Source organism: Hemiscyllium ocellatum, chromosome 14, assembly GCF_020745735.1.
Source record: "Hemiscyllium ocellatum isolate sHemOce1 chromosome 14, sHemOce1.pat.X.cur, whole genome shotgun sequence".
Classification (NCBI taxonomy): domain Eukaryota; kingdom Metazoa; phylum Chordata; class Chondrichthyes; order Orectolobiformes; family Hemiscylliidae; genus Hemiscyllium; species Hemiscyllium ocellatum.
Window position 1 is genome coordinate 66,749,646 of NC_083414.1, and position 14,631 is coordinate 66,764,276.

Here is a 14,631-nt window from a genome sequence, read left to right on the forward strand (position 1 = left end):
CAAAGGTTACCTGAGATTATAATCAGGATCTTGATTAGATGGGCCAATGGGCTGAGAAGTGGCAGATGGAGTTTAATTCAGATAAATGAGAGGTGCTGCATTTTGGGAAAGCAAATCTTAGGAGGACATATACACTTAATGGTAAGGTCCTAGGGAATGTTGCTGAATAAAGACACCTTAGAGGGCAGGTTCATAGCTCCTTGAAAGTGAAGTCACACGTAGATAGTATAGTGAAGGCGGCGCTTGGTATGCTTTCCGTTAATGGACAGAGTATTGAGTACAGGAGTTGGGAGGTCATGTTGTGGCTACACAGGACGTTGGTTAGGCTACTTTTGGAATATTGCATTCAAATCTGGTCTCTTCCTATTGGAAAGATGTGAAACTTGCAAAGGTTCACAAAAGATTTACAAGGATGTTGCCAGGGTTGGAGGTTTTGAGCTGAAGCAGAGGTTGAATAGGCTGGGGCTGTTTTCCTTGGAGTCGGAGGCTGAGGGGTGACCTTATAGAGGTTTATATAATCATGAGGGGCATGAATAGGATCAATAGACAAGGTCTCTTCATTGGGGTGGGAGAGTGCAGACCTAGAGAGCATAGGTTTAGGGTGAGAGGGGAAAGATATGAGAGACCTAAAGGGTGTATGAAATAAGCTGTCAGAGAAAGTGGTAGAGGCTAGTACATTTAAAAGGCATCTAGCTGGTATATGAATAGGAAGGGTTTAGCAGGACACGGGCTGTGTGCTGCCAGGTGGGACTAGATTAGATTGGGGTATCTGGTTAGCATGGACGAGTTGGACCGAAGGGTCTGTTTCTGTGCTCTATATCTCTATGATTTTAACTTTTATCTAGACTGGAATAAGCAGACTAGTACCGGTTGGAAGATAATGACTTTAAGTGCAATTTAGTTTTTGTCAGCAATATATCCTCGGACCACCAAGGAAGCACCTCATGAAATTTAGTTATCAGTGTAATGGTGCACAACATTTTTAGAAAAGCCAGAGGAAAATTTTAAAAACCAGCAACAGATGACCAAAAAAACCCAAGAAAGCAAATGTTGAAGATAAATTTGCAAGTAATATCAGATCAGACAGCAAGAGCTTTAAATCTATAAAAATGAATGGAGAAGCCAAAGTGAACATAGGCCCCTTGGAGAAATAATAAGTGACCAGGAAAAGGCAGAGAAATTGAAAAAAAGTTATAGTAGACATTAATAGCATTCAAATATTTCTAAATAATCAAGGGGCAAAAGTAGGAGAGGAAATGAGAACAGTAATATAAATACAATATCAAGAGGATGAAATGCTAGGGAAAGTAATAGGGCTAAAGACAGATAAGCCTGATGGGATGCATCCTTAGATATTAAAGGGAGTAGCTACAGAGATCGTGCATGCACTGGTAGTAATCTTCAGATTCTGGAGAAGTCCCAAACGACTGGAAAACTGCTCTTAATTCCTTGATTTGAAAGGGAAAGAGACAATAACAACTAAAGGTTAGCTTCTATTAAGAAATGTTAGAATCTATTATAGAGAATCAAATAGCAGAACACTTCGAAATACATAACGTGGTGGTGGGTGAGATGCTCTTTGGAGGGTCAGTGCTGTCTTGATGGGATGCCATGAGCATATCAATGAAGTGTTTAAAGGGGCAAACATGAAAATAGCTAAGACTGCAGATTTAATATAACAGAAAAGAGACTAACAACAGTAAATCGGGGTACATTTATTAATTGGTAAAATGATTAATGGGTGGGGTTCAAACAGAATATATTTATATCCCTAAAGGTACAAGTGTGCTACTGCTCAAGAATAAGGCCATTGATGACTAAAGAACGACAACATAGTCTGAGAAAATGCATCAAAAGTAGTACAAATCCTGACCAATAGACCAGATATAAAAACAAAGGTGACAAACAGATTTTGAGTAGGAGAAGAAACTGGCGAAGGAAATCCATTAGTAAAAAAAAATTTTACAATTGTGTTAAGGAAGAAAGGATGGTTCAGAGCATCATAAACTTGGAAAAAACTTACAGCAGATTGTTTAACATATTTGAAATGTCAAACTATTACCTTGCATGAGTATTTAGAGGAAGAGATCTATCTGCTGGGTATCCCCCAGAAAGATAATATTGAATTTGGGATAGGAACTCAAACTTAATGTGAACAATATAATATTAAATGATAAGTGGGACTAAATAGCTAATGATTTACATCCCAGAGATTTAAAGAATGGTGGTGAGACCATTGCCAATGCTGCTAACAATCTTCCAAAATCCTCTTGATCATAAATTATGCATATGATTCTCAGAAAAATGAGAGGAATTGCGTGGATTTTACAAACCAGTTAGATTAGCATCTTCTGGGGAATGATTGAGAGTCCACAACTAAAGAAAGATAAGGTGACTGAAGTCCTTGAAATTTTCAACCTGTCAGAGACAGACAATATGGATTTGTAAAAAGGTAAGCCACGCCAACTGAACCTGGTTCAATTGCCAGTAGTTTGCTTGGGATGTCCAGCACACTGATCTCTTTCTCACTATAACTACTGAACAAAATAGTTTTCAACATACCCATCATCTTTAAAGTAGTAGTTAAAATAATGAACAGGGGATTATCTGTAACTCTCAAAAGGCAAGTCCCTCAGAGGAAACAGTTCGCTAAAGTTGAAGCTCTCAGAAATGAAGGGAAATTATTGACTTGTTTAGGAAATTGATTGAGCAGCTGGAGACAGAAGGGATATGCCAAAGCACCCAGGAATTTTATTTGAGCCTCAATTATTCACCATCTTTACTAATGATGGAATAAAAAGTCTCAGATCGAAACTGCCCAATGAAGCTAAGGTAGGTAATATTGCAAGCAGTATAGCTAGGAACAGAAACATCAAGATACAAAGAGATATTGGCAGATAATGAAAATGAGCAAACAAAAATAGGTGCAGTATACGCCTACTACATCTGCTCCACTCTTTGATAATATCATAACTGACCCAATCGTGGCCTTAATTCTAGTTTATACCCTCAAACTCCTTATACATCAAAACCTGTCTCATCCAGCCTTGAATATAGTCAATGGTCCAATCTCCACTTCTCACTGTGAAAGATTTTCAAAGGAAGAATACCTCTTCTGCCTCTATCTTCAGTGGAAGGCTGCTTATTTTGAAACTGTGTGCCATAGCTTGATTACTCAGGAGGAATTCTGACAGCACTTACCCTGTCAAGCCCCTTCAATTATATGTGTTTCAATAAGATGCAGAGTCGAAAAGTGTGGCACTTCATCAGGAATGTGGGCTTATTCCCAAAACGTCGATTCTCCTGCTCCTCAGATGCTGCCTGACCTGCTGTGCTTTTCCACCACCACATCTTTTGACTTTGATCTCCAGCGTCTACAATCCTCACTTTCCCCTAGTCACCCAGGATGCAGGCCAGTGGGTTCAGGACTGCTTTTCATCCCCCGTTGGTTTTCCTGTTTTGAAACTTTGTTTCAAGTTCCAGTGATCCTTTTGTCTCTTGCTTTTCTACTTGGAATTCTTCCATTTCCTTACAGGATAGAAACTACCTGTTTAAAACCTCTGCTATGTCCTGGTTTCCTATTAACTTGTTTGACTTGCCTAAGGCATCAATACTTACTTTAGCTACTATCATCCTTTATATATTTTGAGACATTTTACTTTTTCCATTTTCCTTGCCAGTTTACTCATTGTCCTAGCTTCTTCCTCTTCTCTTTGTAATCAACTTCATTCAAATTTAAGACATAAATTTCAACCCAAATTTCTTATTTGTGACTAAATATGAAATTCTATCATGTTGTGATCACTCTTCCCTACAGGATCCTTTATTAAAAAAAGTAATTCCCATCCCATCTCATTACACATGATCAGTTCTAAAACAGGCTATTTTTAGCTTGTGCCAGAACATATATTCTCATCTTCTTGGCCAATCTGATTTCCCTAATCTACATGATGATTAAAATCTCCCACGATTATGGCAGTATAATTCTTAGAGCTCCATTTATTCCTTGCTTTATACTCCATCCTACAGTGCACTCCCTCGAGTAACCTCTTTATTTTTCTATGTCTTATCTCGAGCCAAATTGAGTCCTAATTTTGATCCTCTGAACCAAAGGCACACCACAATCATTTCCTTTTTCCTATACTTCTGAAATATCAAATCCTTTTCAATATTTCCAGTCTAGGTCAGTTTGCAACCATATCTTTGTAATAGCTATCACACAGAACAAAGCAGCACAGTACAGGCCCATTGGCCTTTGATGTTGTGCCAGCCTTTTTTCCTACTCTCAGATCAAACTAACCTACATACCCCCCATTTCACTCTTATCCATGTGCCTAGCAGAGTCACTTAAAAACTCTAATGTATCTACCACCACTGGCAGTGCATTCCGTGCACCCACTACTCTGTGTAAAGAACATACCTCTAACATTTTCTCTAAAGCCATATTGCTCTCCACCTTTCTTCATAAGATATTCCCTTCAGTCGAGGCAGCATCCTGGTAAGTCTCCTCTGCATCCTCTCTAAAGTTTCCACATCCTTCCTATAATGAGGCGACCAAAATTGAACACAATATTCCAAGTGTGGTCTAACCAGGATTTTATAGAGCTGAAGCATAACCTCGCAGCCATTAAACTCATACTCATTTATTTCTATTTGAGTCGTCAATTCAGCCATCCTGTTACAAAACTCATATTCCGATACAATGCCTCTAATTGCCTTTTCCTGACTAATCACTGAATTAAAGCCTTGAAAACTCCAGCTGCTACAGGGTGAAAAATAAAATCAAGAGAAACACTTCTTTCACCTCCTCCACCAAATTCCTGATGAAGGGCTTATGTTCGAAACGTCGAATTCTCTATTCCTGAGATGCTGCCTGGCCTGCTGTGCTTTGACCAGCAACACATTTGCAGCTGTGATCTCCAGCATCTGCAGACCTCATTTTTTACTCCCATGTGAGCACTCCAACTCCAGTCAGTGCTCCCAGGCACCATCAGACCCAAAAGAATGGAAGGGATACTTCCTACATAATGAAAAGCTAGAAACAATGGAGGAAATAGGGGACTTGGGAAGTCCAGAGGTATACAGGACACTAAAATCTATGAAAATGATCGAGACGACTAACTGGAATGCTGGACTTGATATCTGGCAAACTAGAATACAAGGAGTTTAATTCCTGTTCATATATGCAAAGCCCTAGGTAGACCACACTCTGAATAGAGCAATACTGGACACTAAATGTTTAAAAGAATACATCAGTTTTGGAAATTAACAGAATAATACCTCAAATCCAAATATTATATTGAGCAAAGAAAACACAAACTTGGGCTGTATTCCCAGGTGAAACTGGTTAGGCCACTGTTGGAATATTGTGTGCAGTTCTAGTCTCCTTCCTGTTGGAAAGATGCTATGAAACATGAAAGGGTTCAGAAAATATTTACAAGGATGTTGCCAGGGTTGGAGGATTTGAGCTATAGGGAGAGGTTGAGGGGTGACCTTATAGAGGTTTACAAAATTATGAGGGGCATGGATAGGGTAAATAGGCAAAGTCTTTTCCCTGGGGTCAGGGAGTCCAGAACGAGACGGCATAGGTTTAGGGGGAGGGGGGAAAAGATATAAAAGAGACCTAAGGGGCAACTTTTTCACACAAAGGGTGGTACGTGTATGGAATGAGCTGCCAGAGGAAGTGGTGGAGGCTGGTACAATTGCATCATTTATGGGCCAGGTGCTGGCAGGTGGGACTAGATTGGGTTGGGATATCTGATTGGCATGGACGGGTTGGACCAAAGGTTCTGTCTCCATGCTGTACATCTCTATGACTTGTTAGAAAGTTTCAATATATTAAAGGGTATGAATGGCTAAAGAAATGACTGGGATCTGTCTAAAAATTACCAATCGGCAATGAGTACTCTCCATGCAAGAAGAGTGATAGAAACTTGGAACTCTCTTCTGAAATGGTTTTTGATGCTGGATCAGTTGATAATGTTAAATCTGAGATTGATAGGTTTCTGTGAACTAAATAATATTGAGGAATACTGGGCAAGGGCACATTCATGGAATTAGGATACACGCCCTCCACAATCCCTTGAATCAACAGTTGACACATTTCCTAAATGGCTACTACAATTCAAAAACACTTCACTGGCTGTCAAATGCTTTGGGATGAACAGTGGTCATAAAAGGTGCTAAAAAAATGCATGTCTTTCTTTGGCGCCGAGTTATTAGAATTAAGAACCTTAATTACAAAATAAAACATTTTGCCTGCCAAATGCACAAAAACCTGCAACTTTGAAAATGTTTTGATATCAAAGGTAAAGCTATTCACAAAAATAATTCACGCATTCCTATCATTTAGTCTTTCAGCAAAAAATGTTGAGCACTGCTCTTTAACCTACGGGTTTAACCACTTACCTTAGCTGCACCTTCGCTTTCGACTCCAAACCTCAATGTTCCACATGAATTCTTTTCTCGCCCTCCTGTCCTGAGGACACTGACTCTCTTGGGTTAGACATTCTGTACAGCTGGCATTCTGATACCCGGTGCCAGTGTCTATTCAACAGACTAGAGTCTAGGCTGCCACACTGTGAAAGGAACTGATCACCTGTACTTTACGGATATGTCATTCAATGCCTAGAGTTTATCTTGCGGTTCCAGCAGGATGGACTGAGTCAGTGAAAGGTAGGTGTCCCCGCTTGTTGTCTAGCCATTTATTTTACATTCTAGAAGTAGCTACTGATCGCAGATGGCATTACGACCATTGATGCTTTAAAGAAGTACCCCAAATTCCATGTAGAATGCACATACCTATCACCCAAGTGAGGCCTCACAACTAAATTACATCTTCACTGCTTGCCTTCTCCTTCTTTGTCATTCTTTCATCAATGTCAATGCAAAGTTTGAGCCGAATTAAAACAGTTCACAATTAAAAAGAAGTAACACAACAGTACAAAGAGGAGGAGGACTGGGTCCCTGGGGATAGCAGCATGCAAGGGAGCTGCCTTCGCTCTTCTAGTTCTGTTGTCAATGACAGTAGAAACCACACTCTGTTTTTCAGAGAACCTCCAGCCTTCATTCAGGCTGAATTCTGGCAATACAGGGGTTTTAAAAACCTCTGGTTTCTTGCCATGTGTTCAAAAACATCCCCAGTTCTGTTGTTGTTTGGTCCTCTCTTCACTGATTGCTGCAGATTGCTGACGAGGACCGTGCTGATGAAGTCTGCTTCTTCCGTCTCTTGTTCAAAAGGGGGTTACTGGTTTTGTCCAAGTCCTTAATCGTCACCTGATCATAGTCAACACGCATTGTGGCAAGTGCACTTGTCAATTCATCCTAAAATCAGAGTATGGAATACAAAATTAGAGCAATAACCACCTTGGATGTGGAGTGTTTTGCAATATCTGTGTCTTAAAATACAAATTACCAACAGGATTTTTTTTTGAAGTCACAGAAATTGTTTGAAATAGCATCAGTTTCCACTGTAACATTGGGTTAGTGTAAGTGGACAACCACTGGTACTAAGTCTAATCATCCACCCCCTCCACTGCCGATGCTAAGTAGCAACAGTGTGATCTACAAGATGCACTGCAGTAATTCATCAAAGATCCTTAGACAGCATCTTCCAAACAACTTGACCACTTCCACCTAGAAGGACAAGGGCAGAAGATACATGGGAGCACCACTATCTGCAAGTTCCCCTCCTAGCCACACACTATCCTGACTGGGAAGGATAGCTGTCATCCCTTCACTGTCAAAATTGGGATCAAAATCCCAGAATTCCCTCCTTAATGGCATTGTGGGTTTACCTACAGCATATGGACTGCAGCGGTTCAAGAGGGCAGCTCACCACTACCTTCACAAGGGCAACAAGAGAAAGGTGATAAATGCTGGCCAGCCAGCGAATCCCATGTCCTTCAAGTAAATGAAAAAAAAACTTGTGTTGGCTCATCTCTTGCATAATCATTACCTCCAAAGAAAAATGCTGTGAAATTTGGAAATGCTCTGCAGGTCTGTAGAATGGAAAACAGGGTTAACGTATCAGGTTGATGCCTGCTCAGTATTGCATTTTCCTTACTGATGGCTTTGACAAAATGTAGTCAACCTGAAATATTGACTCTCTGTCTCTATGCACAGATGTTTCCTGACCTTTGGAACATTCCTTGCATTTTCTGGTTTTCTTTTGCCACCTGTCCATGCTGGTGGACCCCACAGAGTCCACCATCTCCCTGGTGTCATATACATTTGTTTACATTATTGTTAGCTCATGTTCAGATGGACACTGCAACTAGGATTTCACCACATTCACACTGGGGTAAACTTTCATCAACAATCAGAACATGTCTGGTCCCTGCAATGATGAACAGAGTGCTGAAATACCGACTGGGCTATCAATACAACCCGAGGTGACAGCTAATCCACGTTCCAGCCACAGTCTGAATTACATAAACAACTTCTATACGCATGGCACCCTGAAGTTGTAAAACATCCCATGGTGCTTCATGGGAGCATTACCAAATAAAATAATTTGGAGATGCCGGTGTTGGACTGGGATGTACAAATCAGATCTCAGTGTATAAATAATCTGACTTTTTCAAGTTAGCATGCAGTGGAGGCTTTATTCAAGTCCAGGTGCTTTGTGATGTTCAGCGTAGCTAGATGTTGTAACTTTGCCAGGTCCATTAAGTAAAACGCGCACCACAGGTATCCGAGTAAAAACTGAGGCCAGGGTGGAGGGGAGGTTTGGTTTAAACAAAAACCTTGAAATAATTTAAGATACAATTAAATGCCTCATTATCAAACTCTTGGGGCTTAGCAATGACCAGAAACTGAACTGGGCAAATGGAGTTATATAAATGCAGCTTCATTCTCTCTTTCTTTGCCGAACCATGCTGTTTTCATCACACCCATTTGTTGTTCATTGTGAACCTCATTGTGGAACAGAGTATGACTGAGCATGCACTGACCTTCACCTCCTCCCACATATCCTTCTCTTCTTGGAGCACTCGACTTGTATGGAGTGGAGTCTGAGGAACCACCATCGATTGCTGGAAGCAAATAAAAATGAGTATTTGAATGATTTGGTCTTCCCATAAGTTGATCTGTAACAGATCTGTTGTTGTTTTTTGGGCAACGCCTCAGATTTTGGCACTAAATCAGTAAGGGTGCCATGATCTGCCTTGACTGGGAAGCAGGAACATCATACTCAGAACTCTGAGTCTTGGTTATTGTTTTGAAGTACTCGTATGATATGTGGTGGATACAGGATTGGGCTCGGTCCTGATGCTTCACGCTCACACCCTTTCCTGGTCTACTCACAAGGTCGCCCAGGTTAGATGGTAGAAAACAATGGAGGGTAAGTAGAAAATGGGAGTGGAGACAATAGTTGGAGCTGCCGTGACCTTATTTAATTTTGCAGAAGGCTAGGAAGGCCAAATAGCCTACTCTTCCTCCCAAGTCTATTCCTATGAGGTTTCCACAGTTAATATTTTACACATGTGCCTCCCTGCTGCAGTATGTTACAATCTGTTCCGCTTTGGTGAATCCATGATTAAGGGAGTTAGTGCGTTGAATGACTGAGTTGCCGTAGCCAGTGATGCTGGAGTGGGCTCAGTTACTGCACCAAGTATAGTACATGAAGTAGTATCCTTCTCAACATCTCTTGTTGCCTGTAGATTAGATTACTTACAGGGTGGAAACAGGCACTTCAGCCCAACAAGTCCACACCGACCCTCCGAAGAGCAACCCACCCAGACCCATTCCCCTACATTTACCCCTTCACCTAACACTATGGGCAATTTGCACATTTGAAGTACCCAGAGGAAATCCATGCAGACACGGGGAGAATGTGCAAACTACACACAGACAGTTGCCTGAGACGGGAATTGAACCCAGGTCTCTGGTACTGTGAGGCAGCAGTGCTAACCACTGTGCCACCCACAGAAAAGTGACATTCTCAATGTGAACCTTAACAATTAGATTACTTACAGTGTGGAAACAGACCCTTCGGCCCAACAAGTCCATACTGACCCTCCGAAGAGGGACCCACCTCCCCACATTTACCCCTTCACCTAACACTACAAGCAATTTAGCATGGCCAATTCACCGAACCTGCACATCATTGGACTGTGGGAGGAAACCGGAGCACCCGGAGAAAACCCACACAGACATGGGGAGAATGTGCAAACTCCACACAGACAGTTGCCTAAGGTGGGAATTGAACTCGGGTCTCTGGCGCTGTGAGACAGCAGTGCTAACCACTGTGCTGCCGTGCCGCCCCTGTAGTGTGGGGACTCCCTGGTTAAACCACTACCAATCATCTCTCTCCAATGACAGAGCAGCGTAGGGTCTCATAAGACTATGGCAACTACTCCTTTACCATGCTTTATTGTAAATAACAGTCATACTTTGAGTCATTCACAATGTTGCTAGTACCTGTACCGTATACACTCTGGTATTTTGCCACCTTCTTCACTAATGCATACACACATGTAGACAGACACACATTCACAGTCACAGAGACATACCCATACACAGACTTTTGAGGTCTGACTGCTGTATTACTTTCAGACATCAGTATAAGTGCAGCATTGAAACAAGCTTCAGTTGCACTTTTGTGTCGAGAAACAAATACAAGGCATAGTTTGATGAGACCTACGTTAATCCAAGGATGGTTCATAAACTCAGTGATCGTCATTCGCTCGGTGGGATCGGTCTTCAGCACTTGCCGGATCAGATCTTTCGCTGCAGACACAGAAAACGTTAATACTTACAAGAACCAAATTGTCAACAATGTACCAGTCCCACATAGAGAGGAACATCACCATTTCAAAATTCCAGTTACTGAATAGATGCCCAAGTAGCAGCATCAATATTTAAGAATGCTTATAGACTTCAGTGAAAGTCCCACCTCACATTTATACATACAATTCTCAGTGTTAGGCTCTGGATAGTTACTAGATTGGTAATCCAGAATCCTAGACAAACAATCCAGAGAACAGCAGTTCAAATCCCACCGTACCAGCTTGAGAATCTGGATTTGACTTTTATAAACTTATTAATGAGAAGAATAACTGGAATCAATAGAAGTGTTTATGAAGCTGCCAGATTGCCTTCGGAATCCAATGAGATGACGGATGTCCTTCAGCCTTTTACTGAATTTGGCCAGCATTATGTAGCAATATGGTTCCTCTGAAAGTGGTTTAGCAATTTACTGAGGTGTATCATATTCCTACCAGTCATTCAGGACCTCACTAGCAATGTCCACATCCTAAAATTGTCTACTGAAAAGGAAAGGGAACTCTCCAAGTTCAAAGGCTATGGCAGCCCAGTGCAATTGAATTGTTTTAACATTGGGAGGAAATTTATTATCAAGGTTATGTAACTGATTGCTTTAGAATCTGCAACTGTGCTGCATGATGAGTAGAAACTGCGTTTGGTCAGATTGCTCACAAACTACAGCATCCTAACCACAACCACAGAGTGAATGTTGTTTAGTACAAAACAGAGCTGACTTATACCAAATCTGCTTAACCATTATTCTCATTGCTTAATGCTTATTTTTATCAAGACAGGAATGATATCATGGTTAAAAATGGAGACTAACACATTGGTGCTGCCCTTACAGTCTCTCCCTCTCTCTCTGCCTCTCTCACATTCATGCGCACACATTCTTCTCTCCTGTAACTTTGTGCAGGACAATTGGTGTGCTCTGATCAAACACAGAGCCATGACTTGTGCTGCTATTAAACAAGACAATCACGTATCATTGCACCTACTGAGATCTACCAAGAATCACCTAACTTGGCTAACATGTACTTTGTTTGAAATCGGAAGCAGATTTTCAAAAAACTGGTAATTATTTCAAAACCAGTAAAGTTCATTTAGTGTTATATTGCACTCAGTGCTCCCTCTACAGTCTCTCATCAAATACTCCCAAGTCAGGCACTAAATGGGTTAACTGAACAGTAGAGCTCCTTCTACACTGTCATATCAAACACATTTAGGGTAGATACAAATTAGGAGCAGTGTAGCAATCTTTGTATTGAGACGCATAGAGCTTTACTCTGCAATAAGCACACACATGGAATTAACTTGTATTTGGACTTCACCTCATCTTGCATATCCTGTGAATCCTACAGAAACCAATCTCAATAGGTCTCTAATTAGTAATTAGTGACAGACCCTTTATTGTACAGACCCTGCTGCATTACTTTAGTTGGTCATATTTCACTTACTACTGAATAGAAACATGATCCATTAAGTTGATTCTTGATCACTGGCAATAAATTATTAATTTGATAACTTTGACAACAAATTTGCTAAATATTACCAATACGCAAAAGCATAATCGAACCTACCAAATGGAACATTTGCTGAGCATTAGAGTCAAAATCTGCTGCTGTGACCTGACTCAGGACCTTCAGGTCTATAGCAACATGAAACAATGAGCTTCCAAATTCACTTACCCTCCTCGGAGACTTCAGACCACTCTGGGTTTGGAAACTCATACTGTCCCATTCGAATCCTCTTCTTCATTCCAGGAGAGATGGCCAGGCCATGGTTGGAGTAGAATGGAGGATACCCACACAGCCTGTGGGCACAGGGATGATGTTCAGCTGTGCTCTTTGCTAGCCATGTGCAGAGGTAAAATCTCAGTAACTCCCCATTCCCTCTCAAGGATCTTACTATTGCTGGTATTTTCTCTGTCAATTATCAGTTCAATTCACCCATATTTTATTAAAAGTGAACAGATAAAACAGACCACCAACAGTCTAGTTGACAGAAATCTTAGTCAATTCAAGCATTTTTCATCTTCACACATATTCCAGAAGTCAAAAACAGGATTTAGAAGTGGAAGGGTTCAGGTGTAAAGGGAGTTGGGGTGTCAACATTGGATCACAATGGTTCCTCCAGTCAGTCCTTACTACTGATCCAATGTGGCATGAGGTGCCTCATCGCAGGCAATGGATAGTAACTTTGAGCCTCTGATCTATAGAAAACTGAAGGATATATTTACCAAATGAATTATTGATTTGCTTGAACTGCAATATCAGCCTGAAACTCCCCACAATGGCTCAGCATTAAAGATCCTGGATGTGTTTTATCTCCTCAAAAAAAATTATGCATAACCTGATTAATACCAACTTGATATGAAACGAGAATACCTCAAGAAAATTCCCTTAATTATTCACTCTGTTGTTTAGTTATCTTGACCAAAATCCCAAATGGTTCACAAAAATAGCCCTAACCCATATATAGCACCTGAGAATGCAAGTTCCTTGAGAGTACACCTGTTCTGAATGGGTTTAAAGTTACAGGCAAGAATTTCAGGTGAAGCAAGACTTTGTATCAGTTAATTTTTTCTAATATAAAAATAGCAATCTTAAAAAATTCTGCCTTATGAGATTCACACTTCATTCAATATGTCTGAATATATTTTAAATGGGGTTAGATTCATTCATATTCAAAAAGAGAATGCTTTTACCATTGCATTCTATGTAGCATGCTGTTCTTAAAGTACTCTAGTCATTTTAATAGCTTAAACTTCAATTTGATAAAGAGTAAGATGGTGTATATTCCATACTTTGCTCAGGCCCTTATCACTTACACTGATATTTCTCCTTTTAATATTTGCCAGTCTAATACAGGTGCAAGTTTCTGTTGGTGAAATTAGCATAGAAACTATCACAAATTTCAACAGAACATTTTGGATTACGGGATTGTCCTGATTAAAGTTTGCTACTTAGCAAATGAACTGTCTGCCACATTGCATTGATATAACAAGTGGCCATAGATTCATAGAGAATAGTGGAGGAGATTACAGAGGGGAAGTTACAGAGGAGCAATGGAGATGAATGAAGAAGCTACTTACAGAATGTACATGATCACTCCCAGGGACCACATATCACACGACTTGTCATATTTCTCAGGACCCAGAACCTCTGGAGCTATGGTGAACATGTGAATGTATGAGCAACAATTCAGGGCAACAGCAATCAAACAGATTAGAAAATAAAACAATATTCCTAGAGGCTGTCAGTTCTTGACCTTATTATGCCCTGGTTCAAACATGAACAAGAGAACAGAATTCCAGAGGCAAGGTGAGAGAGACTATCCCTGACATTAAGGCTGCATTTGACCTAGCATGGCATCAAGGCTCGCTTGCAAAACCGTGGTCAACAGGAATCAGGGGAAAGTTCTCCAATGGTTGGAATCATACGCAGTACAAAAGGAAAACGGATAATGGCAGTTGGAGGTCAATCATCTCAATGCCAGGACATCAGTGCAGGAGTTACTCGGGGTAGTATACTAGGCCCATCTTCAGCTGCTTCATCATTGACCTGACTTTATGAAAGGAAGAAAGAAATGGGAATGTTTGCTAATGATTGCACAATATGCAGCACCATTCACAACTCTTCAGACACTGAAGCAGGATAAAGCGAGGGCTGCAGATGCTGGAGATCAGAGCTGAAAAATGTGTTGCTGGAAAAGCGCAGCAGGTCAGACAGCATCCAAGCACTTTTCCAGCAACACATTTTTCAGATACCAAAACAGCCTGCTTCCATTTGCAGCAAGACCTATTAATTTACCAGGCTTGGACTGATTAGTAGTAAATAGTATTCAGACCAAACAAGTGATGGA

The 14,631-nt window shown here is 40.7% G+C and overlaps 1 protein-coding gene across 2 annotated transcripts in view; it reads right to left on the bottom strand.

Moving 5' to 3' along the window:
- Positions 1-1,749: 1,749 nt before the first annotated feature.
- Positions 1,750-14,631, bottom strand: part of LOC132822404 (MAP kinase-activated protein kinase 3-like) — a 102,402-nt gene continuing 89,520 nt past the window's right edge. For both annotated transcript variants that reach the window (XM_060835759.1, XM_060835760.1), the window contains exons 6-10: positions 13,862-13,937; positions 12,456-12,580; positions 10,646-10,731; positions 8,955-9,035; positions 1,750-7,323 (exon numbers count right to left, since the gene is read on the bottom strand). In XM_060835759.1, coding sequence (XP_060691742.1) covers positions 7,168-7,323; positions 8,955-9,035; positions 10,646-10,731; positions 12,456-12,580; positions 13,862-13,937 — 524 coding nt within the window. In that variant the 3' untranslated portion in view covers positions 1,750-7,167. The remainder of the gene's footprint in view (positions 7,324-8,954; positions 9,036-10,645; positions 10,732-12,455; positions 12,581-13,861; positions 13,938-14,631) is intronic.